General features: G+C 36.8%; 1 protein-coding gene across 2 annotated transcripts in view; it reads right to left on the bottom strand.

Moving 5' to 3' along the window:
* SLC25A36 (solute carrier family 25 member 36) overlaps nucleotides 1–25,946 on the bottom strand; it is a 38,691-nt gene extending 12,745 nt beyond the window's left edge. Inside the window, exons 1-4 of one of the 2 annotated variants that reach the window (XM_009239359.4) lie at nucleotides 25,647–25,946; nucleotides 10,686–10,850; nucleotides 7,854–7,931; nucleotides 4,016–4,116 (exon numbers count right to left, since the gene is read on the bottom strand). In XM_009239359.4, the coding sequence (XP_009237634.1) occupies nucleotides 4,016–4,116; nucleotides 7,854–7,931; nucleotides 10,686–10,850; nucleotides 25,647–25,687 (385 nt within the window). In that variant the 5' untranslated portion in view covers nucleotides 25,688–25,946. 2 annotated transcript variants of the gene reach the window in all.
* Nucleotides 25,947–26,432: the final 486 nt, after the last annotated feature.

The following is a 26,432-nucleotide window of genomic DNA, read 5'->3' as shown; positions in this document are numbered from 1 at the left end:
TACCTCATTCTTCCTTCTAGAAGGAATATTATAAAGGAATCAGACTTAGCCTTTATAAAATACACAATGCACACACAAATTCAGGAAATAAAAGTTAATTTCCCGCCTTCTAATTCCACAGCTATCATAAAATCCCAGGGTGGGTTTCTTATACTACAGGCTGCAAGAGATGCTCAGATCAGTACTCACGAGGTTTAAGTTAGTCCATATTTCTACAGGAAGTGACCTGCGGATGGGGAGCATGAGATGACACGATCTCACTCTTTTCTCGGGAGAAATGTACAGTAAATGCCTAAAATAGACACAGGCTTTTCTGTATCATAACAACAAGCAGTGACCTCATCAGAAACATGTGTACAAATTGAATCCCATTGGAAGGATTTGAGAAATATTTACTGTGAGATCTAACTTTTTTGAAAATTTTAAGTTAAAAAAAAAAGAAAGGAATATCAAAATGGGCCATTTAAAAAAATGTACCGAGTACTGAAAATCCTGCCATCTGCAGCAGTTTCAGAATCTAAATACTTACCTAAAAGAAGACCAATTCTGCCTTAAAGAAAAAATGCTAACCTTGTCAAAAGGGAATATTTAGAGGGGATCATCATCTCCCATTTTCCTACCACTATTATCTATTATAATTAAGGAGGTGAAAACACAATTTCTATCCTTTAACAATCAGCCTACTTAGTAAATCTTAAAAAAACAAAAAACAAAAAACAAAAACCCAACAGAATATTCAAATAACTTCATTTTGGAGCTATTTATATAAATTTTTAATAAAATAAAGAATACGTTGCTACAATAGTACCTTTCACCTTTTGCACTATGGCCAGTAATATTGCACATCCATACTTATGAAATATTTTGCATTATTTTGTATTTAATTTCTTGTGTTCTACAAAACAAAAAACAGGAAGAATGTTTACACACAAACACACAAAACATCTGTCCAACCATCCATCTGGCTGAATTAACTGCCATGGATAAATAAAATATTGTTTAAAAATATTTCATAAATGCAAGACAATACCTGTATTTAATGAGTAAAAGCCTTTATTATAATGAAGTTTAAGTCTAATAGAAAAACATAAATGGAAAAATAACAGTGTATGCTGTAAGCAAATAAAACCCACTACGTATGTAGGAAACATTCAATGATTACATTATTAGTATTTAAAAACTTGAGAAGTAACTGTATGAATACATAATCCAATTAAAATCAGAATTCATTTCCTTTACATTTATAATGTTCTATATAAAACTATATACATGCCAGATAAAATCTTTTAAAAATTGGGAATTACTATAAAGAAAGAAGTAATTTAATAAATTTTTTTTGCATACATCTGTGCCTAGGTGTATACAGAGGAATATACAAGTTAATTTAAACAAAATATACAGGCAACAAAACAGATACCCTCAATAGCTGAGATATACTTAGTCTGTCAAAGGTCATGTGTCGGAGAAAAAAAAGGCAGGCAAAATATTAAGAGTCAACATTATTTAATCTGATTAAATATCCTCACAATTGAAACAAATTTTTAATGCCATGAAAATTTATAGCTCAATTTTAGAGGCTTACAAATTCTTATAGTATGCACTACAACAAATAAAAAGACCCACTTTAAATAAACTGTCCTTTTAATAAATAAATTTTTAGTATCTAAATTAAACATGAGTTCATATGGATAAAATGCAAAATGAAAATGAATTGAGAGGTCACTTGGAATAAAAATTACGTACAGTGCCTTATAAATCCTTAATGTGTGTGCTATCTGGTGTGTTAAAATCTTGCAGGCAGTATCATTAATGGTTTATTTTAGTGTGTTTTTGTGCACTAAAGTGACAAGGTTAGCATTTTTTCCCTTGAATAGACAGCTGAAAATGATTTTTCACAGAACTATCTTTAAGTACTTCATGCCTCCAAATCATTCATATTTAGACCTATAAAAATAATCCTAAAAAAAACCCCCGAGTAATCTGGTCTAGATTATTTCAAGAACAAACGGGGCAAAAGCCTACTTTAATGAGTCTGCATTGGACCATTCAGTTTTACTAACCATACAGTTATGTATAAAACTGCAAAGCTAAATGTTAATGCTCATGAATAGTGCACAGAAGCTCTGAAAGCACAGTTCTCAGAACAATGTAACTGCAAACAAATTCAAACAGTATTTTCTACACAATAAGTGTACAGTGCAATAACTTCTGAACAAGTATGAGAGTATAAGTTTACCAAAGCTCGAGGAATTCAACTTGGGAAATGGCATCAATGTATAGATAAAAATGAACTATATGTTAACATTTGTACACATTTGAGAAAAAAGTGCAAACTGACAATTCTACTGAAATTCTTTGCAATGTGATACAAATACAGTAATAAATTCTGATGAGATACTCTAATGAAATAAGATGTTCCAGTGGAAATAAAGATATTCTGAACCTCTGCATTTGCTATACTGATATAACAAATATCAATTTAAAATGACTGCTCATCTAACTTTCTAGATTCCAATTCTTTCAAATAAGATTAACATTTCTTTATAATTATCTGAGGTTATAAGCCAAAAACATAATCACTGGTAATTCAGAAATATATTTTTAAAGAACCTGATAAAGTGGTTATAAGGTTTGTCACTGGCCACCAACCTTTACCTTACATCCAAATTCGTAGGGGAAAAATCCTATCTATTAATATTCAACATCTGTAAAAATTACATTAAAAATAATTCTAGTTGTAACAAGATAATCTCTATGACACTAAATGAAAGAACTAATTCTCAAAATCCAAATCTATGTAGACCACTTGACTCATTCCATGGGTAAGCTAAGACAGGTTCACATAAATTACATAATTTGCCCAAGGTTTCCTTATTGGTAAATGATTGTATTTCACTCTTTTGACCTTTAGATTGTCCCTTCCAGTTTTAAAGTTTCAGTGAATCAATCGACAATTAATAAATACAAAAAGCCTTAAAAACAATTTGTAATACGATAAGGGCTACTGACCTTTCAGAAATTTGTATTTCAAACTTACTTACTTCATGAAGTATACAGCTCAAATTGATTCAATTTATTTCTAAACCAAAAGTGTTTAACAGTTTAAGGCACTCATTATTAAGCACATAATTGCCATTCAATTTATTGATCAATAGCTGATGAAAGCAGCTACTGTTTATAAAGTTACAGCGTAATTTGAAACTGTGAGATATGAGTAAATATGCAATAAATCCCAGATATTAGGGAGAATTTTCTATGGAAAACCAAAGTTCATGGCTTTGTCTAACATGCATAGCAGCAAATGATTCCAGAACCAGATTGGTCAAACCAACTGTTTATCTTTATGGCAGTGTAAAGACCTAAAACTAGTTATTTTAATTCAGAATCATATATACTTATCAGTGATGACAGAAACAGAGAGTTCCTGGAAACATTTCTATAGTAAGCATGTACACATAGCCAGTGTCTAAATTTCAGGTGCTATCTAGTGTGAATGTAGAATAATAAACAATTTAAAAAAATACACACAGTAACTGAATTATCAGTAATAATACATCACTCACAAAAATTTCAGCATTTGAGCACAGGACAAAATGAATACTTTACCAAGAATTGCCGACACATTTCAGACAGAAGCCAAAACATGCAGCAAAAAGGGAAAAGGCACTAACAGAAATTGAGGAGAGAAGAGTAAATTACAGCTCCATAACTTATTTATAGTGTAACTATGGTTGGATTCTTAAAACTGTTAACAACGATCACTAAACATTCAGTGGACTACACAAGGCAATATAAATATATTACTTGTACCCTAGCACGTAAACTCCTAACTACAAAAATGTCAACTGATGACAGATTTTACATATACCTAATTTGGTTTATATCGATAAATGTAAAAATCATCTAATCAATGAAAAGCACATTAATCATCAACTTTTCACTACAAACTTATAATTCAATATTAAGCCTCTAGGTTTCATAAAGTTTTTTGTTTTTTAATATTATACATTCATACCTGCCATTGCAGCTGAAATCATATGTACTTGGGTAGAATCAGGATCAAATACATCATTCAACTTTTCCTTGCAGTTTGAATAAGCAGCAAAGTATATTGCTCTAAAACAGAGATTTAGATTTATCAATATGCATGTTCTTAATGCATAAGATTTATATATAAATTGATCTTCATAATTTTAGAATGGAGAAATTTAAAAACCATAAACAAAGTCCTAGCCACATTCTCATGTAACATTACATTTAGTTTTCATAAATACTCTGAAGTACTTTCTGTATTGACCATTAAAATAAGACAATATCAAATGTAAAGTTCCTACCATTCATCCTCAAACAGACGCCCTTTCAATACTCTACAGCCACTTAACTCACTAAAACTTGGTATCCAAGAAGATAAAAAGAAAATAAAAACAAAATAACAACTAATTTAAACAAAACGTATTTAAGATTTTGATGTTTAGAAACTAAATGAATGAATAAGGCTGTAAGGCTGGTGCATATCTAAGGCTAAATATAGTTATTGAAGATAAGTAGATATGGTATGAGCACTTAACATATAATTTTTTTCATGGGGAGAAGAGGGTGAAGCAGATCCAACTGATTAAAATATATGCTAAACAATTTTAAGATACTGTGGTATATTCCAATTATACTAAACACACAATAATTCACATTATCCTTAAACAGACAAAACAATTCTAACATAAGAAATCAGACCCATCAGGTCAGAATATGTTTTCCAATATTTGTAAACACTGAGTGAAATGTAATTATTTCCCTCATTGTTAACTTACTGACTACGATTTTATGCATCCCCACTACCACCTCTATGTTAACTTCCCAGGCTTTGAATTATTTGCTTGCTGTATGAAATATCCTGTTATTTCCCCAACAATCCTGATTACTCATCCAATAAGAAACAGAGTGACAAATACAAATGAGAATTTCACTGTTGTACCTTTTTTAATGTACTTAAGAAAAAAGGAAAATTAATATAACTTAAAATGAAACATTCTAATTTATGAGAAAGAAAAACATAAGATATACTTGATGCCAAGTTGGGAAGAGGAATAAACAATGCACTTCTAGAAATCGGTAAGAAAAAAAGAAATCCTAATGAGAAAATGGCCATGAAATATATATAGGCAATTCACAGGAGAGATATACAAATGACAAATAAACAGTGAAAAATCCCTTTTAGTCCATTTGGTAAGTATTTAAAAAAGATGGACAGTAGCCAGCATTGGTAAGGCTATGGATAAGGGATAAAAATCCAGTTATGTCTTTTTTTTTGAGATGGAGTCTCACTCTTTCACCCAGGCCGGAGTGCAGTGGTCCTATATTGGCTCACTGCAAGCTCCGCCTCCCGGGTTCATGCCATTCTCCTGCCTCAGCCTCCTGAGTAGCTGGGACTACAGGCGCCCGCCACCACACCCGGCAAATTTTTTTGTATTTTTAGTAGCGATGGGGTTTCACTGTTAGCCAGGATGGTCTCGATCTCCTGACCTTGTGATCCACCCGCCTTGGCCTCCCAAAGCGCTGGGATTACAGGTGTGAGCCACCCTGCCTGGTCAATATTCACTAGTCTTAAATATGCATATGCCCTTTTATCCAGAAATTCTAATTTTAGGTAACCATCCTAAAAAAATATACTTCCTAAAGTATTCAAAGATAAAGGTTGAGGTATGTTTACTGAACCATTGTTTATACAATGAAAATCTAAAAATAACCTAAATGTATAATAAGGAAATGTTTATTAATGCTGGAATGCTATACAATTTTTAAAAAAGTCACTCCACATATTATCATGGAAAAACTTCAGTTAAATTAGGTTAAACATTTAGTATTATTCAGTTTATGTAAAGCACAATAAATATTAAGTATACATGTTTTTATGTATATGATAACCGAGAAAAATTACTGGAAGAATATACATGAACTGTCTATTAATGGTGGTTATCTATGAGAAGTGTGAGTGTTTGGGAAGGTACACAGGATGAAAGATGATGTGTTTAGGGTAGAAAATTTATGCTATACTTTTTCTGTTGTTTGTTTTACGAGATAGAGTCTTGCTATGTTGCCCACGCTGGTTTTGAATTCCTGGTCTCAAGTGATCCTCCCACCTCAGCCTCCCAAGAAGACGGATTATAGGCATGAGCCACTCCATTTGGTGTTTTTTTCTTTTAATTTTATAATTAGGATGCAATTTTGGATATTTTCTTAAAGAGAGAAAAGAACCCATAAAAAGTTGAAACCTAATAAATAACAAGACATGGATCTGGTACATGGTTTGGATACAGAAAGCATTTTCACTCTAAATATGAACTTTGTACAGTGTTCTATCGTGGAAGAGGTTAACAATCTAAGATGCAATGGTGTCAGAGAAAAATGACGAAGTTATGTTTTCATGTCCTTTTGGCTTCCTTAATAGGGAATGCAACCATTCTATCTGTTTGGTTTGTCCCATATGCCAAACAATGACTTAGTTTTAAGAGTTCCAGATCTTCCCCTTTCTTACTGCTAGTTCCTTTGGTTGTTCCTTTAGTTATTAGTTCCTTTGCTTGTTCTCTGTCTTTTGACTTTGTATAAAAACTGCTTCACAATGATCTTACTATGCGGTCCTTTGCACCTACACATGGTGCCACGCCCATCCTTTTAGATGGTTACTGATACCTGTTTGTTACACCATAGTTCTTTATCCTCATCACCTTGACATCTCTTCAGCATCTTCCTTGAATAGCTTCCTTTTTATTATGGTAAAGGCCATGTACATCACTTACTGCCCTTCAACAATACACAAATTCTTAGGTTTTTAGACTTTTTGTCCCTTTCTTCAACCCTGTTCTAAGCCCTGACATCCTTCCTAGTCCTTTGGTTCTATTTTCTATCTTGTTTCTTTGAAGTTTAATTTCTATGTGGAAAGTGAGAAAGGAACACTAACTTCAGATGGAGCGCAGAGCAGGATAGCTAGGAAGAGCAGAAAAATTCGAGATATCCTAAATGTCTTTTGGCCCAAGGAAAATATTTGTTTAAAACAATGCTTACCTTTTTTAGAGTCAAAATTTTTCAAGATGCAAGGGCTGGTTTAGTTAAACTCACATATCTACCAAACACTTATCTCAAAATATCAGGAGTATTTCGCAGCTTTAGCCCTGTGTAGATTTTCAATTCTGCACCCCCAAATTCTTCTAACTCCTATGGTCAGATGAGAGGATAAGCATCTCCCCAGAAGACTCAATACACTGCCACTAGCTACGAGAGTATTTCCAGATTTATCTTGCAAATATTACTAATTTTATATCTCCTAGTCTATGCAATACAAAGATATACAATATATTCATTATTTTCAACTTTGATTACAACATCTCCCCCCAAAAAAACTCAGGTCCATTTATAGAATTTTAACATTTAAAACTCTTATCTATAAATACAGTGTTCCTTAAACTTCTAGCTATACTATGTGATACTTTATTATTTTCCCCTAGTATAAGACTATCAATAACTTAATGCAAATACTATACCTTCTCCCTTACATTATGAAACATAGCCTTTGTATTCATATTACTACTGTTAATTTCTAACAGCACTGAAATACTGTTAGTCTTCAAAATATCCAGTACCATTTACTACCACCAAACATTACTTTATTATATAAATTTGTTCTAGCTAGAATCTGAAATTCTTAAAAAGTAAATTAAGTATTTTAACTTCCCATAAACATTGAATACCATATTTATAAATTTAACTGTATCTATAAATGATTAAATCCAGGTGTGCTGAAACAAAAGAGATTGCCATAATTTGCTTAACTTTAAACAATTTTTTTTTTTTTTTTTTACCTGGAAGGGGCTACCCCCACTAAATTGGGGCCTAATCCTCTAAACAAGGAACGAGGCCCTTCTTTTTCCAAGATCACCCTGAAAGAGAGAAAAAAAATTCTATCAGAAATATCTTTCAAAGTCTGGTACTTTATTTACTTTGTATATAAAGTTAGAATCTAAATCCAGTATATTTGTATTATGTTATGCTTCTCTGATGAGTTTTCCTTACTTATTAAAAATTTGTGGCCAGGCATGGTGGCTCATGCCTGTAATTTCAGCAGTTTGGACACTGAGGCAGGCAGATTCCTTGAGGTCAGGAGTTCAAGACCAGCGTGGCCAACATGGTGAAACCTCGTTGCTAATAAAAATACAGAAATCAGCTGGGCATGATGGTGCATGCCTGTAATCACAGCTACTCAGGAGGCTGAGGTAGGAGAACTGCTTGAACTTGGAAGGCAGAGGTTGCAGTGAGCCCAGATTGCGCCACTGCACTCCAGCCTGGAGACAGAGTGAAACTCCGTCTCCAAAAAAAAAAAAAGAAAAAGAAAACACACACACACAAAAACACATTGTTTTTTCATGACATAGCATAAATTGTTGAAGACTGATAATAGATTCACTAGTAATGATTAAAAAATCTGTTCAGATTCTTTCCTGAAAGATTAAGACACAATGATAAAGAGTTCTACATTATTTTCATATGATCATGCTACACTTATCTTCGATTTCCTTAATTTTACTATCTTTACCAGCAAATTGAAATCTTAATAACTACCCGCCAATTAGAAATGTAGTTCCTTCCTAGTTTTCAGGTCTTTTACTCAACATTGGACAATACTTAGTACTACAGTATTATCTCATCCCCATTCCATTGAAATGTTGTAGCAGAATCTATCACCCTAATGTCCTTTAAGGTACCAGAATGGTTGGCCTGTTATTTCTCCTGCCACTCAGTTAACCGTTGCTATACTGAGTATTTAACTGTATAATTAGCTGTTTATAACTAGAAAAAGTAAGTAGATAGAAAAAAGAAGGCAAGGCCCCTGACATTGGGAAATTTGCTGTTCTGTTTTGGTAAAAAGAATGATAACAAAACAAATAAATTAACAGAACATATTAACAAGCAAATACTATACAACCTAGATACATATATGCCCAGCAGAGAAAGGAACAGAGCCATGTGTAAGTCACAGAAGGCTTTCTTGGAGTAAGTTATGAAATGAAGTTTTGGCAGTGAGAAGGAACAGAAACTGAAGAGCAGGTATTTTAATTCAGAGTTAACAGACTAGGCCAAGTAGTTCTCTAACATCTATCTGCTTAAGAGGGATCTTTTTAAAGGTAGTTGGGTCTAATGGTTAATTTAAGGCCTGAACTGAGTGGCCAGACATCTCAGATATGAAGCCCAAATGTTGGTAATGGATTAACTCTATGACCCTGAAATAACTTTTCTCTCATACTCAGTTTCATCAGCAGTAAATAAAAAAAACCAGTACCCCTTTATTTGTTACTGTGAGGATTAAGTAAATCAATATATAAAGAGCTTAAAAGAGGGCCTGAAAAACTGAGGAACTAAAACACAGCCCAAAAGGATTACTAAAGTTCCTGTGAAGGGAAGGCAAAACCACTGAAAAAGAGAATTAAAAAGTATTATCACAGAAGTCAAAAGAAGAATTTTAAGGAGAGGCAATCTGTGGTAGTAAATATCAAAATCATGATATTAAAATACTTTTCCTATTAGAAATCAGATAGAAGTATTTATCTATAACTATAGCATTTTTTTTCTGAGACAGAGTCTCACTATATCACCCAGACTGGAATACAGTGGCGCGATCTCGGCTCATTGCAACCTCCGCCTCCCAGGTTCAAATGATTCTCCTGCCTTGGCCTACTGAGTAGCCGGGATTACAGGTGCACACCACCACACCTGGCTAATTTTGTATTTTTAGTACAGACGGGGTTTCACCATGTTGGCCAGGCTGGTCTCGAACTCCTGACCTCAGATGATTCACCCACCTCGGCCTCCCAAAGTGCTGGGATTATGGGCGTGAGCCACCACGCCCGACCCAATTATTGTATTTTAATTCAAAACTGTTATCAATTTTATTCTACCTATTCATGTACTTATGTAAACAAGTTTGAAAAAAGAAAAGGCTGATGAAACCTTTTAGTAACAAAGGTAAATACACAGAATGAGTTTATTTGCTATTACAAAATAAACACTACTGAACTAAGTTCAAACAGTGAACTGATAAGACAGACACAAAGGCATTCCATTATTTACAAGTATAAACATGTGAAACCTAATTTTAATAGTTTTGAAATTTCAAATCCAATTGCAACATAATGTTTGGCAAACTGTAAAAACAAATCTTTTCCAAACCATCAGGAAATGTTAAACAAATACTGAACAGCATTAGAACTCTGCTGTCTCAGTTGTACTTAGGTTACATAAAAATCACAGATTGTCATTAATTGGATGTACTTACTTGTGAGAGTACTTGGAACATTAAAAATATACACGAAAGGAGTTAGCATTAAACATTATCACATTTCAAAAGTAAATGAATAATCAAAAATAAAATACTTATAATAGCTTTAGAAAAAACCACTGGATAAATGCAGAGATATTCTAAACACACATGATTTGGAAGTAAAATTACACTTTACCTTATCTATCTAACTGTTCTTCTCCATTAGGAATTATCATTCCTTATGAGTACAATTCAGAGTAACTTCTGTAAATAGGTTTATAAAGAATCATTTTCAATGTGGCAGAATATAAGTAAACAAACATCTGGAAATCACTAACGCAAACAAACTAAAAAAGACTCCTGAATACTATGCTCTCACTTTAGGCAATGAAGAGGTCCGGGAGACACTACTCGGTTGACACTGGCTCCAGCCATGGTGTTCAGCTGAACTTCAGAAATATAAAGTGTCACAGAAGATGACTGCAGTCGTGTTTTTACAACTTCCAGTGGACATGTCAGAATAGCTCCCACTGTACCACCACATCTAAAAAAAAAAAAAAAAAAAAAGAACACAGCTTATCTACTTAATTCATAAGTTAGTACATATGCCCAGAGCTGTAATCCACATGGGTACCTGGAGCTTTGCCAGCATACCAAAATTTATAATTTTTAATGTTAGATGACTGAACAAATTTTTAAGAGATTCCATTATTTGATTTCATAAAAACATCTTCAGTAACTAAAATGAACACAGCTTAGTAACTATCTGGCAAGAATAATTGCTAAACACTTCAAATGATAGGTGCTGTTACTAAAATTGTACTGGTAAGTCACATAATGGCTTTAAATACGGTCCTAAGGTCTGATTTAGTACTCACGTATATATATAACTTGTGACTCTGTTAAAATCTAGGCCATTCTTTGAAGTATATCCTATCTTTCAAACTCCTGTCCTTTCAAACTGAAGAAATGGTCTTCTGAGCAGTAAGAAAGAACTCACTGATAGTTAACCATTCCTAGTTCTCTTATTTTAAATACTCAAATATTCAGAAGTATTTCACCTACAAAAAAACACAGCATTTGAGGGCTGGGCGCATGGCTCACACATGTAATTCCAGAGCTTTGGGAGGAGGCAAGAGGATGGTTTGAGGCCAGTTTGACATCAGCCTGGGCAACATAGCCAGACACCACTTTACAAAAAATTTGTTTAAAAAATTAGCCAGGTGTGGTGGGGCATGCATGTAGTCCTAGCTACTCAGGAGGCTGAGGTGGGAAAACTGCGTGAGCATAGGAGTTCAGGGCTACAGTGAATATGATCAGGCCACTGCACTCTAGCCTGGGCAACAGAGTGAGACCCTGTCTCAAAAGAGAAAAAAAATTGGCATTTGAATCTCACAATTAATATCTGTCAGGCCTACACGTGGAAAACTGCACAATGTAGGTAGGCTTGTTAGAAGAACCCAACTTAAATAAAAGGACTGATCACCAGAACAATAATAACAAAAGCTCTTAATGACATTAAACTGTTTAAAATGTATGTAAGATATAGGCTGAGTAATTATTATTTTATTATTTTAAAATACAAGAGTAGAAAATAATTTCCTCTTAAAACATTAATAGCTACCAAGTGAAGCCTTTAGAACTGCTTTCTAACCAAAAGGGAAAATCACTCAGAAAAGCTCTTAGTGCGGTGAAAGAGAAAAGCTAGTTGAGTCCGGTTAACATGGACCTTCAAAATGGGCATTAAAAGAAAAAAAAGAAAAGCAACCCATGCAATAATACACTAAATAATTTTACCTCCACAATAAAAAAAAAAAAAACACATAAAAAGGAAAGCAGGCATGGCAATGGTAATATCACTCCAAATAGAATGTAAAAGAAATTTTAAAAGATAAAAATGTCATATTGATGTATTAGTATATGCCACCAAGAAAATAAGATAAAACCAAACTGTATGCAACTAGAGTGAAAAACTTATGCAACAAAACTATTAAAAAATAAAGAACATTATATGTAAAATAAAAAACATGACCCTTACCTCACACTACATTTTAAAATTAACTCAAAATGGACCATAGACCTAAGTTTAAAATGATGAAACTATAAAACACCTAGGAAAAAACATCTGGAAAAAAATCTTAACTTTGCGTTAGGCACAGACTTCTTATACGGACATCAAAAGAAGCACAAATCATTAAAGAAAAAAACTGAAAAACTGGACCTTATCAAAACTAAAAACTTCTACTCTGAAAGAAACTGCTAACACAATGAAAGAAACTGAGAAGAAAATGAAAGCCACAGACTGAGAACAAATATTTGCAAATCATTACCTGCAAAAGTGCTTATAATCAGGAATAAAATCAAGTAATTCAGTAAGAGATTTAACAGCTGGTGATATATACACGCAAATAAACACACAGAATTCTGCAAATCATTTGTCATCAGGGAAATGCAAAATAGATCCATTATAAGATACCACTGCCCATCTATTATACGGCTAGAATTAAAAAGACTGACCAACAGCCAACCGCTGAACAACTGGAAATCTCTTACACTGCTGGTGGGAATTAAAAATGGTACAGGCATTTTAGAAAGCAGTTTGTCAGTTTCTTACAGAGTTAAACATAAAACTGCCACACAACCCTATCTCACTTGTAGGTACTGACCCAAGAGAAATGAACAGACATGTCCACAAAAAGACTTGTTCATGAATGTTTATAATAGCTATACTTATTCATAGCTAAAAACTGGGAACAACCCAAATGTCCATCAACTAGTAGAAGCAAACTGTGATACACCTATATAATAGAATACTATTCTGCAGGAAAAAGCCACCACCTGGATAAATCTCAAAAGCATTATGCTAATTGAAAAAGCGAAGCACAAAAGGCTTTTATTTTTGACGTTAAAAAAATTATCCCCCTCATTAAGCAAACATTTTTATGATATTCTAGAAAAGGCAAAATGAGAGGAACAGAAATGAGATCAGTGGTTTCCAAGGGGTAGAGGAGAGGGAAGAAAGTGACTGCAAGGGGTATGGGAGAATTCTTGGAATAACAAAAAATGTTCAAAATCCTTTTTTTTTTTTTTTTTTAATTTTGAGATAGTGTCTTGCTCTGTCACCAAGGCTGGAGTGCAGTGGCACGATCATAGCTCACTGTAGCCTTGAACTCCTGGGTTCAAACAATCCTCCTGCTTCAGCCTCCCTAGCAGCTGGGACTACAGGCACATGCCACCATGCACAGCTAATTTTTTTAATTTTTTCTATTGAGACAGGGTCCTGCTATGTTGCACAAACTGGTCTTGAACTCCTAGCCTCAAGCAATCCTCCCACTTCAGGCTTCCAAAGTACTAGGATTATAAGCATGAACCACTAGGCCCAGCCAATATCCTGACTATAGCAGTGTTTAAATGACTTTATACATCTGCCAAGTCAATAAACTGTATGCATTTAACAAAGGGTAGATTTTACTGTATGTAAACGATACCTTGACAAATCTGATTTGAAAAATATGTGAAAACCAGTAGGAATTCTTAATATATGAACTACCTGGGGCTGAATGTATTTATATTATGTGAAATATTCAATCATAAATAAGCTTAATACTTCAAAAAAATTCCACTCATAGCTTTAAATAGGCAGTTAAAAAAATTTAACTCCCCCCAAAAAATGTCGAAACCATAATTATATGGTCAGATTTCAACAAAATTAGACAAAAAGTAGTAGGATTATAGCAAATCTGAAACAAAATTAAGTAGAACTTAGAAACCTCAATACTCAATAAACAAGGAAAAGATACTTTCAAACAGCCATGAAATAGTCTTAAAATCTCATTACATATGAGGCCACAAGGAGAATCTTAAATAGAAGCCATAAATTTACTTATGATAAGAGTTGAGAGCTAAGTGGTAAAAGACATGAGTCACCATCACACAGTATACTTGGAGTACATGCAATGTAGGACTCAGAAGAACCTGTGGGTTAGTCCATACCATATTCACACTACAACAGTGATCTATTTATGGCAAACCATAATAATTCAATTTGTCTTTGCCTGATTTCTTTTTAGCAGTTTAGTGTATTTACTTTGTAAATTTATTGAACATAAAACCCACAAATAGGCCCAAAATCTATAATAAACATGTACATGTTTTGATTTTATATTCTGTAAAACCTAAGGAGTATTCTTGAATATGAATAACTTCTAAAAAATGTATTCAATGAACATGAATTACTTCTATAATTAAAATGAAAACAAACAAAAAGCAACGTGAGCACATAAAGCCATGATTCCTACACAGTCATTCCTGGTTCCAAGAAAATAAATATTATACAACGAAAACAAAACAACAATGGTAAAAACAATACCTATGCCTCACACGCTTGTTGTAAAGATGATATATAATCCACATAAAGCATTTTGTAAAGTGGCACATAAAAAGTGCTCAATAAATATTAGCTATGTAGTTACGTGCCTCCATTACTGATAATGGTAACTATGAAATTTTGTAATAGAAGTCTTATGAATATTTTGTTGCCAGACCAACAGACAAGGTAAATACTATGATATTTAAAAAACACTTCAACAAGTAAAACACATGAGAATCTAAACTGGCCAGGCATGGTGGCTGATGCCTGTAATCCCTTTCAGAGGCTGAGGTGGTAGGATCAGAGTCCAGGAGTTTGAAACCAGCCTAAGCAACACAGTGAGACTCTGTCTCTGAAAAAAAGAAAGAAAGAGGCCGGGCGTGGTGGCTCACTCCTGTAATCCTAGCACTTTGGGAGGCTAAGGCAAGTGGATCACCTGAGGTCAGGAATTTGAGACCAGCCTGGCAAACATGATAAAACCCCGTCTCTACTGATAATACAAAAAATTAGCTGGGCGTGGTGGTGCATGCCTGTAATCCCAGCTACTCCGGAGACTGAGGCAGTAGAATCGCTTCAACCCAGGAGGCAGAGGTTGCAGTGAGCTGAGATTGTGCCACTGCACTCCAGCCTGGGCAACAAGAGTGAAACTCCATCTTAAAAAAAAAAAAAAAAAAAAAGAGAGAGAGAAAGAAAGGAAAAAACAGCCAGGTGCAGTGGCACATGCCTGTAATCCCAGCTACTTGGGAGGTCAAGGTAAGAGGATGGCTTAAAGCTGGGAGGTCAAGGCTTTAGTAAGCTGTGATTGCACTATCACACTCCAGCCTAGGCCAAAGAGTGAGACCCTGTCTCAAAACAACGACAACAAAAAACAAAATTAAAAAACAACAAAAAAATAAGGCCAGGTGTGGTGGCTCACACCTGTAAACCTAGCACTTTGGGAGGCCGAGGAAGCCGGATTACTTGAGGTCGGGAGTTCAAGACCAGCCTGGCCACATGGTGAAACACCACCTCTACTGAAAATACACACACACACACACAAAATTAGCCGGGCGTGGTGGTGCACGCTTGTAATCCTAGCTACTCGGGAGTCTGAGGTGGGAAGACTGTTTGAACCTGGGAGGCGGAGGTTGCAGTGAGCCGAGATTGTGCCAGTGCACACTCCAGCCTGGCGAGACTCCATCTCAAAAAATAAATAAATAAGTAAATCATACAGAGGTGGGGGTGGCATAAGTGGGTATATGCACAAGCACTTAGGTTGTCCTGAAGCAGTTTTACATTATAGAATGCAATAGATGTGTAGTATAGGGGTGACACTCTGGTATTTCTCTTGCTGCAATTTAAAAATAATTATTATGCACACTGAAATGAGAATTGATGTAGAGAACAAAACTATTGCTTCAATAAAGTTGGGATGAACTACATTAGATTTATCTTTTCTCCATGTCAAAAATCTCACTGTCTAAAGGAATATGCCAGAAGAACAGAGAGCCCCAGAGAAATCGGCAGCTGCAAGTTTTCAACCAACGAGGCAAATGGAAAGACAACTTAGTAAAGAGGAAGAAAGGCTTGCAGAGGGAAATACCAAAAAGCAGCAGAGTTTTCCCCTGCAGAATCCCTAGGAGGCCTAATGATTAAGGGCACCAAGTATTCAAGAGGGAATTAAGGCAAATAACTGAAAACGGACTGGCTGCTGTCACAGGCTGTATGACAAAGGTAGGATGCCCAGTGTTGCTCTATGCCTTACACACACACACATACACACACACACACACACATGCTGGATAAAACTATATTCCTAGGCAGAAGGCTAATTTTCTGAAGAATACAAACTCAATACTTCTGAGCTTAGGTTTAGCAGGAACAAAGGATGCAAAAACAATCCACACCAAGATGCACTACTGCAATCTTTCAAGGACTTCAACTTCCAGAAAGAAAAAAGGTCACATAATAGAGGAAAAGTGACCAGATTAGCATCACACTTCTTGACAACTGCAGATTACTTATCCTAAAATTCTATACCAAACCAAACTATACATCTGGGACAAAGAAGTATTCAAGAAATTGCCTACTGTATACCATTTTCTTACATAGCTAACTAAAAAATGTATTCCACAAATTAAGACAGTAAACTAAAAGAAGATGGTGGCGGGGAGGGAACGAAATGCAGGAACAGAATAACCCAAGACAGAGAAAGAAGTCCCAAGATGATAGTGAAATGGCAGACCTGAAAAAAAACCAATCAAGATAGGATTAGGATGACAGAATTCAGTGGGACTAAAGTCTCCAGGAAAAAAGACTGACAGATGAACACAGCTGACCATATGAAAACAAATGTTCAAGTATGAGTACTCACATAACTAAGCAAAAGTTTCTTAATGAAGGCAATTATTAACTTCAGTGGCAGTGAGGGGTGGGGGCGGGGGCGGGGAGGAATGAAGTTATTCAAGAAAGGAAAGGTCAACATAATAGACAACTTAAACTTAGCTCTGCAGTGAACAATATTTGTATTGTCACAATAAGGTAAGCACTGACTTTTGATTTTTAGCAAAAACTGTATCAAATTATATATTGAGAGGATGTAAAGAAAGAGGAAACAAGAGAGTGGTACAATATAACTAAATCTTCATCTACCAGAACAGAAAGGTGATGTATAATATATTAATTTGAAAACCAAGAAAAAGCAATAGAGAAAAAAATGGTGGAGTAGAAGCAGGCACTCATTACTGGTCTTACTTCCCTCTGATCCAGTGATGTGGATGACATCAGTTGCAAGGTGTGGCCAATGTAATTTGCTATTAAATAACATAGTTCAAGGTTGGATGCTTTACTATTTTTAAAAAGTTACAATTCAAAGTTATTTCTATAAAACAGTCACAGGTTTGTTCTGTGTGCTTTCTTGATTGGCAAATAATTCCAAAGACAGAATAGCCAAGTCTGTAACAGAAGGGCGTAAGTTCATTACTTTGTAACATCAAAAATTCAGAAAGAAGAGTTTCTTGGTTATGAATCAAATAACACTGTTAAATGTCACTATACCCCTGGTATATCCAGATTAGAAATAACTACATGTTCTTTATGTTCATAGGGAAACCACCCGGATTGACACTCATTTAAAGTTTTATAGGCAAATGTCTTATATCTTAAAAGATATGAGAAGGCCAAGATCGTTTGGTGAGTCAAATAATCACATAGCTATGTATTGATCTTGTAGAATATTTAAAATTGTTTAATATGGTTATCACTAAAGAATTTTATAAGACATTTAAAACTATTTTATTTTCATGATGTTTGCCAAATCGTATAGTAAGTTTATCAAGTCATCTCGGTAATTTACTGGAATGTGGACACATCTCTAGCCTATGGTAATACTGCAGATGCTAATAAAGCCAAACTTCTTAGAGTTTAACTGTCTAAGAACTTTCAAATGTTGCTTCTACTTAGTGCATATAATGAAGATAAAAACTCTAGCATGCCAGGGGGTCTAGCTACCTTAAGGGCCTTTATGGACCTCTTGAGTAAAGGAGTGGCAAAAAGATAGCGTTTTTTTTGTTTGTTTTTGAAGCTAGGCACAGTGTAACCAAAACTGGTTTAAAAAACAAAACAAATAAAACAACCCTGTGCAAACAGGTTTTGTAAGAAAGAGCAAGGCCTCTGCTGGGAGCCTCAAAGTGCTCTCCCACACTAGTTGTTGAAGCACGGTAACCAAAAGTTGAGGGTGGGGAGATGGGAGAGAAAGGAGAAAGAGAAATTGTTCACTAAGTGAATATGAATAGCAGACGAATTTCAGCCATCATACCCAGTCATGAATCCTTAAGACAGGTACATAGACATAAAACCCCATTGACTGGATAGTCCTAAGCTGCTGAACCACTAGATCTGGCTCCCCTAGCTTTAAAAGGACTGGAAAAAATCCAAGGCACTGTTAGATATATGTCCTCAATATTAACCTCTTGAGCATGTATAGATCAGAAAACTTGTTTTTCACAGGCAAGGTAACAGATAGATGAACAAAATATTTTCTGATGATGTCCACAATATTTGTACGTGCATATTATTTAAAAAGGTACTCCAGAATTCATTTTATTAACTTTAAGCAGTGTTTAGCTTTATAAAGCAAGATGAATAGGATAAAATATTTTATTTTTCTGCCTGCAGTGACACTCTACTTAGGGCATTAGTTACATTAAGAAATATCAATCACTGGCCGGGCACGGTGCGGTGGCTCACGTCTGTAATTCCAGCACTTTGGGAGGCCGAGGTGGGCGGATCATGAGGTCAGGAGATGGAGACCAACCTGGCTAACACAGTGAAACCCCATCTCTACTAAAAATTGTTTAAAAAAAAAAAAAAAAAAAAAAAAAAGAAATATCAATCACTAAAGATGAAGTTTCTTTAACATGCTAGCCAAACTTAAGGAGTTTTTCAATCTTAAAACATGTAGACTGGGCTGGGTGTGGTAGCTCAGGCCTGTAATCCCAGCACTTTGGGAGGCTGAGGTGGGTGGATTGCCTGAGGTCAGGAGTTCAAGACCAGCCTGACCAACATGGTGAAACCCTGTCTCTACTAAAAATACAAAAATGACCTGGACGTGGTGGCGGGCACCTGTAATCCCAGCTACTTGGGAGGCTGAGGCAAGAGAATTGCTTGAATCTGGGAGGTGGAGGTGGCAGTGAGCCGAGATCGTGCCACTGCACTACAGCCTGGGCAACAAGAGTGAAACTCCATCTCAAAAAATAATGATAATTAAAAAAAACACGTAGACCGTCCCTGAAATTCTATGCAAATCATTAAGGAAGTCTTACCAAAAATTGTTTCTCTGGTAGTACATTTGTATAACTATCTTCTCTGAAGCTTTAGTGTTTAGACAAGAAGCAATACAAGTTTTTGAAATGGTGAGGGACATCTATATACCTGACAGACTAACTTATGAAGAGTCAGCAATGTGTGGTTGAGAATAAAACAGCATTTTTTTAAGTATAGGAAGTGTTTCTGATGCAGGAAAAAATTAACACGTTAGTCTTATAGTGGATGATAAAGCAAAATCAAGACTAGTAATACTGAAAATTTTAGCCAACTTAGATAAACATGGAAGCAAGCCATATCATACAGCCCAAGATGCAGTTGTACAGTCTTTACTATTTAGAGTGTTGTGTTTTTTGGTTTTCGTAAAGCTAGGCACAGTGTGTAACCAAGACTGGTTTAAACAAACAAAAACTAAAATCTCTGTGCAAATAGGTCTTGTAAGAAAGAAAAAGGCCTTTGTTGGGAGCCTCAAAGTGCTTACTATTTTAAGGAAAAATAGTAAGATATGAGACTGAGAAAAAAAAAATCCATTATAGGAACAAAATAGGCTGAGGGAATGTGGCAGGTTTAGTAAAAGTAAATTTCCCCCTTTCGTTGCTACCCTTTACAGCAAACCTTAAAACTGTCTATTTGTTGTCTCTAATTTCTCTCCTACTCCAACCAGACTTTTACTCCCCTGCCCTGGAAATTACTAAAAGTCACCAAAGTTCCTCAATTAAATTCAGTGGTTAACAGCTTTCAGACATCTTAAATGACAGTAACATTTGATAGTTGATCACTTACTCCTTTCTAGATCTTGTATATTTGCTAGATCTTGTATATTTTGCTAGATCTTGTATATTTGCTCCATTTGGATTTCAGGATACCATATTTTTTTGGTCACTATGAAGTCTACTTGGCTGGTTCCTTCTCTTCTCCTCATTCCTCTTCTCTTGATCTTTTATTGAAGTCCCCAGAGGGTAGTTCGTGGTCCCTTCTTCTCTATATTCACTCCCTTAGTGATCTCAACTAGGCTCATGGCACCACTTATGTTCCAATGACTATTAAATATATATCCCTAGTCCAATCCTCTTTCCTGGACTCCAGGCTAGTATATCCAATGACTTAAACAATCAGCTTCTTGACCTCTCTACTTTTCAAACTTACCATGTCTAAAATGGAGCTTCTGATCTCCCCTCACCCCAACTCTGTTCCATCTGCAATCTTGCCCATCTCAGTTGACAGCAATTCCACCCTTCCAGGTGCCCAAACTAAAAACCCTGGAGTTCTTCTACACTCTGCATTCAATATGTCAAAAATCTTATTATCTTTATCTTTGAAGTCTAACTAGAATTCAACCACTTCTCACAATGTCCATTGCTTCCAACCTAGTCTGAATCACCATTATCAGTCAAGTGGATTATTGAAACAGCCAAATCAACTCCCTACTTCTGCCCCTGTCCCATGCATAGTCTAGCAGAGACCAATTAGCCTTTAAAAATTCTATGATGACTCCTCCCATTTCAATAGAAAAGGTCAAAGTCCTTTAAAGGCCTAAGAAGGCTCTATCATTCTGGCCATACCTGCCTCATTATCTCACTCTTACCAGGGCTAGGGTCTTACTGGGGCTAGTTCCTTTTGTATAGCTAATTCTCTCCCTTCCAAGTCTACTCAAATGTCATCTTCTCAATAAGATTCATCATCATTCGATTTAGTACTAGAGTGCACTCCCACCACAGTCCTTTAAGGTGTATCATTTTTTTTTCCCATAGCACTTAACGCCTTCTAGTTAATGATAACAATTACTAGACAAGACAGTCCCTTTTTAGATAATTGTCGATATTCTTCAATACTATATTACAACCGGACAAGTGGTAGGTTCTTAAAGGTTAGTTGCAATGTAGAATCTGAACTATACCAGTAAACTGTTCGTATTGTTATATTAAAATCCACTGGTCTATTTTAAAATCTGAGTGACTCTTTTACCCATGGCTGACTCTATGACATCATATATATATTGGTCATTTGAAAGATACTGGTTCACTGGGTTTGCAGGTCTTCCAAAACATTTTAAAAGTATTTAAAAAATGTACATTTACTATCACCATCTCATCAGAAACATCCTTAGGTATTGGAAGGCTGGGGGAGAGGGGTCAATTCAAAAATTCAAATTTCTGTTTGAAAACTGGAATTTTATCATTGGTAACTAATGCTATCAGTGGTTTTCCTTAAAAAGGCTTACTTCCTTCAGTTTTTGAGAAAATGTCTAGTCTGAGTAATCAGTCTATTAATCATTAAGGAAGAACGGGTCTCCATGAAAAAAAGAAGCTAGTGTAGCCTGCAATTGAAACAACGCAGAACCACACTTCGGCATGCAGTTACTTCATGCCTATTTCCCATTTTGTCACACAAAATATTAAATATAGAGGTATTCAAAGGTTGTGATTTAATAAAACTAGTATTTTTACTCCTTCAAGAGCATTCTTAGGTTAAACTGGCTTTTTTTTTTTTTTTAAATTGCAAGTACCTGGAGGTGAATACGATGACTATAGTCTGGTGCCACTGCCTTGATGCATGCTAAGGCATCAGCAGTTTTACCCATCATTGCTTTTGCACCATCAGGACAAATGTCAACAAATTTGTGCCAATAATGTATTTTTATGAAAATAGTTTTAAACTCTCAGACCACAAGACGGGTCTCAAGAAGGAGAATCCCTGACCCACAATGTTGTGCTACACTAATCCATTTGCAGAAAAATGGTAGCTGCTGTGCTACAGTAATTCATTTACAGAAAAATGATTTGAGAATATTCTCCAACAGGATAAGAAACTTCCCTTAGTTTTGCAGTCTATTAGTAAGAATAACAGAATACATTTTTAGAAGGAAAAAAAGGGGAGGAGGATGTCTGAATGTTTGTCTCCTCCAAAATTAGTAAGATGAAATCCTACTCACATCCCAAGGTGATAGTATTAGGAGGTAGACACTTTCAAGATGATTAGGTCATGAGATTGCAGCCCTGACATTTGGGATTAGTACCTTTATAAGACACCAGAGATCTTGGCTAGCCTCTCCTACTATGTGAGGATACAGCAAGAGAGCGTCTTCTATGAGGAAGTAGACCATCATCTATGAACCTGTTATTGCTTTAATTTTGAACTTTCCAGCCTTCAGGACTGTTAGAAATATTTGTTATTTATAAGCCACCAGTTTTTGGTATTTTGTAATAGCAGCTTAAACAGAGTAAGACAGAGGAAAAGGAGAGGTAGTAAAAATTAAGCAAATGAGACTAATAAAAATATGGTCAGAGTGAAGCGGAAGTAAATCACATTAATTATACTTTTAAGTATTCCACTTCTGCCCTGATCTTCAAGCAAACAGGTGAAATAATTTAACAAATATCATTCACTATACCCAAATGGGAGTTTCCTACTGAATAAATAATAATGATTGAGCAAATGAATGAGCTCCAGGATATAAAAATAGACAGTTCTTAGATCATCTTTGATTTTACTCACTACATATATTAAATTATCTGTCATAGGAGCCACAAAGAAAAAACTTCATCCACTTAAAGTCTTAAGGTATATAGCTCCTATTTGAGACAATATCTCCCTCAAATAGAAAAAAATAAGCTGCCTCTGTACATATATGCAGCTGATACAATAACTAGACAATGTACAATTCTATCAGTCTTTAGAAATACATTTCATAGTGCTTTCATCTCTACATACATACATTAGAGGTACAGCTAAAATTAAATCATATTTACACCTTTTTTACAGGCTGCCATGATATCGTTCCTTAACTCAATTAACGTTAACTACTGACTTTAAAAACTCTGAATATTAACTCTGGCAAAAACATAATGGGATCAAAGGGTGTCTTAGAGAAAGCACGAGTTATGCATGTGAGTATTTCACCCAGAACCAAGGTCCAGTGCTGGTGTTCAACGATACAGCTACTAGGCTATTAGAAATGTGGGATTCTGATAAACACATTTGAATATTACAATTTTACTTATCAGAAAAACAACTCAAAGGCTCCATATTCAGAAAACCCTTGCCTAAGATTAAATACACTGTGAAAGGTTACTCTTGGTTCTTTTAAAATATACTGGGCTTCCTTTAAAAAGATAAGGTGTGTTTTACTGAACTCATTTATGTAACCACATATAAAAATAAAATCAAGATGAGATGCAAAGGAAGAGAAATTATATGGCTGAGCACCTATCTTGTATCAGATCCTACATACCAATATCTCATTTAATACTCTAAGTTAACCACATATGCTAGACTGGGGGGGAGGGGATGGAGCTCCTAATCTGTGTGTTTAGATGCTACAAAAACCTCCCATTCCTGTTCTTAAACCAGAAAACCTATATTTACACGTTTTTATAACAAAATGATGATCCTAATCCAAAGTGGGAAATTAGTACAATCAAGCTAACATTTATTTCAAATATAAGTATGCCCCATTTTTAACAAAACTTGATACATGAATCCTGAACGCAGAATAACCGAAATGTTAGGAGCTAGAGAAGGGCTTTAGAGATCATATATTACAACCTCCTAATTTTATAGACGAAGCAAATGAAATAAAAGTGTCCACTTTTCACCCAAATTAAAATAGTGCTAGACTACGTCTGTGGTCTCCTCACTTCAGGATTATAGATCTAATTACACGAGGGAGCTCAATTATTTGCATGAGATCTTTTCAAGAGCATCTACATAGCTACTGAATTTTTAAAAACAGATTTAATTTGCCTGATTATTGGCAGTAAACATTTCAGAAATATGGAAAGCAAACTGCCTAAATTGGGTCTCACAGATTAATAGAAAAATTTTGTTTTTATGCCAAAACAGTGGCTGGCCCATAATTGGTGTACAACAAATATTTGTTGAATGAAAGTGTGCCAACCTAAAGAAAGTACTGCCATCATTGGCTCAACAGAGTCCGTATGTACAACTCAAAGCAAGACACCGTGAATAGAACTGCATATGTATTTCTTTCATATTCTTAAAAGCGGTCGATCTAAAAACTGTAGGATTTAAGAAGATGCCAGTAAGTCTCAGCATAATTCACTGAAGGCATTTTTGATAAGAAAACTCTTTATAATCCTCCAAATAAGTAACTCTTAAAATTGCTATGATTCTCCAAACGATTTAGAAGGAGCAAATCTAAACAGGAGGCTAAACTGGAAGCTCTAAAACTCATTTTGGCAATCAGGGAACTAAGACTTTAGGCTTAGTCCTAATCTTGCACACACATAGTAACTATTAAGACTATCTTCAAAAAATCTGACCTACCTCTCTCCACTCCTACTTTCTCCTAAGCAGCAGAAAAGCAAACGGTGTACAAGAGGGGTGGTTTTCTCGAAAGGAATCTGACCCCAAAGGTACTGCAAAGCTTTGCACCCCATTCACCACCTGGAAAAGCTCGGGCAAGAAATTTTCCAAGGGCTAGAAACACCCTACAGCAACCACGAGAGAATACCAAAGCCTTCCCGGCTCGATCCCGTAGCCCCCTTACCACCCATCCTGCAAAGCCAAGCCCGGAAATGAGCGGCCCGAGGTCCGAGGTGGGGCGTGAGTGACGTGCAGAGGCCCAAGCGAGCGCGGCAAGGAGCGACGGCTGAAGGAGGCCCCGGCGCCCATTTTGTCCTCAGCCTCCGCACTTTCCGCCCCGTCCCCTTGGGCCATGCAACCTACGCGAAATCCGAAGCCAGGCTCCTCAAAGCGGCCCTGGATCCCCGACGCCCGCTAGACTGCGGCGTGCGGCCAGGTCCAGCGGCGTCCGGGTAATCAAGCGCCGACCCTGGCTCTTACCCGCGTCTCCTCAGACGCATGGATTCGGCCTCCGCCTCACCCCGGCCCCGCGGGCCCAAAACCTCACTCCAGGCCCGGGTTTCATGCCTCAACCCTCTTTGCCTGGGCCTCAATCTCTCGCCCTCGGGCCCGGGCCTCACCCCCTTGCTTCCCCGAACAGGAGCCCCCCTCGCCACCCACGGGCTGGGTCTCTCCCCTCACCCGCAGGCCCGTGGCAGCTCCCCGCCCAAGCCTCATTCCAGCTCCCCCGGCCTCCTCGCCCCCCTCGCCCCCCTCGCCTCCTGCGCTCCCCGCGCCCCCCTCGCATGCGTCTTCGGCCCCAGCACCCTCAGCCCCAGTGCGCACGCCCCGCCAGGACCTTACCCCCCAGCAAACAGATGCACCAGCGTGTCCCTCTGGCTCATTCTCTCTCCCGCATGTCCTCCGGGCGCTGAGGCGGGACACGGATCTGGCCGCCCGCTAAGGCAGGCGGCTTCGGTCCCGGACTGGAGACGCACAGCGCCCCGGGGACGGCGAGGAGAGCTGGCGGAGACGCGGCTGCAGAAAGCAACCGGCACAGCTCTCCCCGCGGCACTCCAGCCGCGCCACCGCCTGCCTAAGCGCGCCGCCCTTCACCAGAGGCTGAGCGCGACGCGGCGCAGCGCGACGGAGAGTGGGCGGGGGATGGTAGGGGGAAGATGACTATTCGATGGCTCCCGACATAAACAGAGGCTCCCATTGGTCTGAGCTTCGTGACGTCACGCACTCTGCAGGGCTCTTTCACGTGATCCCTACGGACTCTTTCAATGAAAGGGGCCACGAGGTGTGGCCAGAGCGAGTGCCCGGAGGGTGGTAGGTCATCGCGCCCCTCGCACCTGACACCTGGGGCGCCCCTGGCCTGAGTTAACGCGCCAATCACGGCTGCACTCTCCTGAACGAGGAACTGGCGGGGCGGGAAAAATCGACTTGGTTCCGGGTTCACAAGCGGATTTACTTTGAAAAAATTGGATTTATGACCCAGCAATTCCCTTGGTGTCTATCTCAGAGTAACCCTCGCACAATGCATAAAAAGGTTCGTGCATGGATACTCCTGTATAGGCTGACAAACTACAGAATTATGAACAATGCTTGCAGTTGCAGAAAATTGAAATCAGTGGGGGAATGAAGAAA

Source organism: Pongo abelii, chromosome 2 (assembly GCF_028885655.2).
Source record: "Pongo abelii isolate AG06213 chromosome 2, NHGRI_mPonAbe1-v2.0_pri, whole genome shotgun sequence".
NCBI classification, from domain to species: domain Eukaryota; kingdom Metazoa; phylum Chordata; class Mammalia; order Primates; family Hominidae; genus Pongo; species Pongo abelii.
The sequence above is the reverse complement of the archived record's forward strand: the minus strand, read 5'-3'. Positions and strand labels throughout refer to the sequence as shown.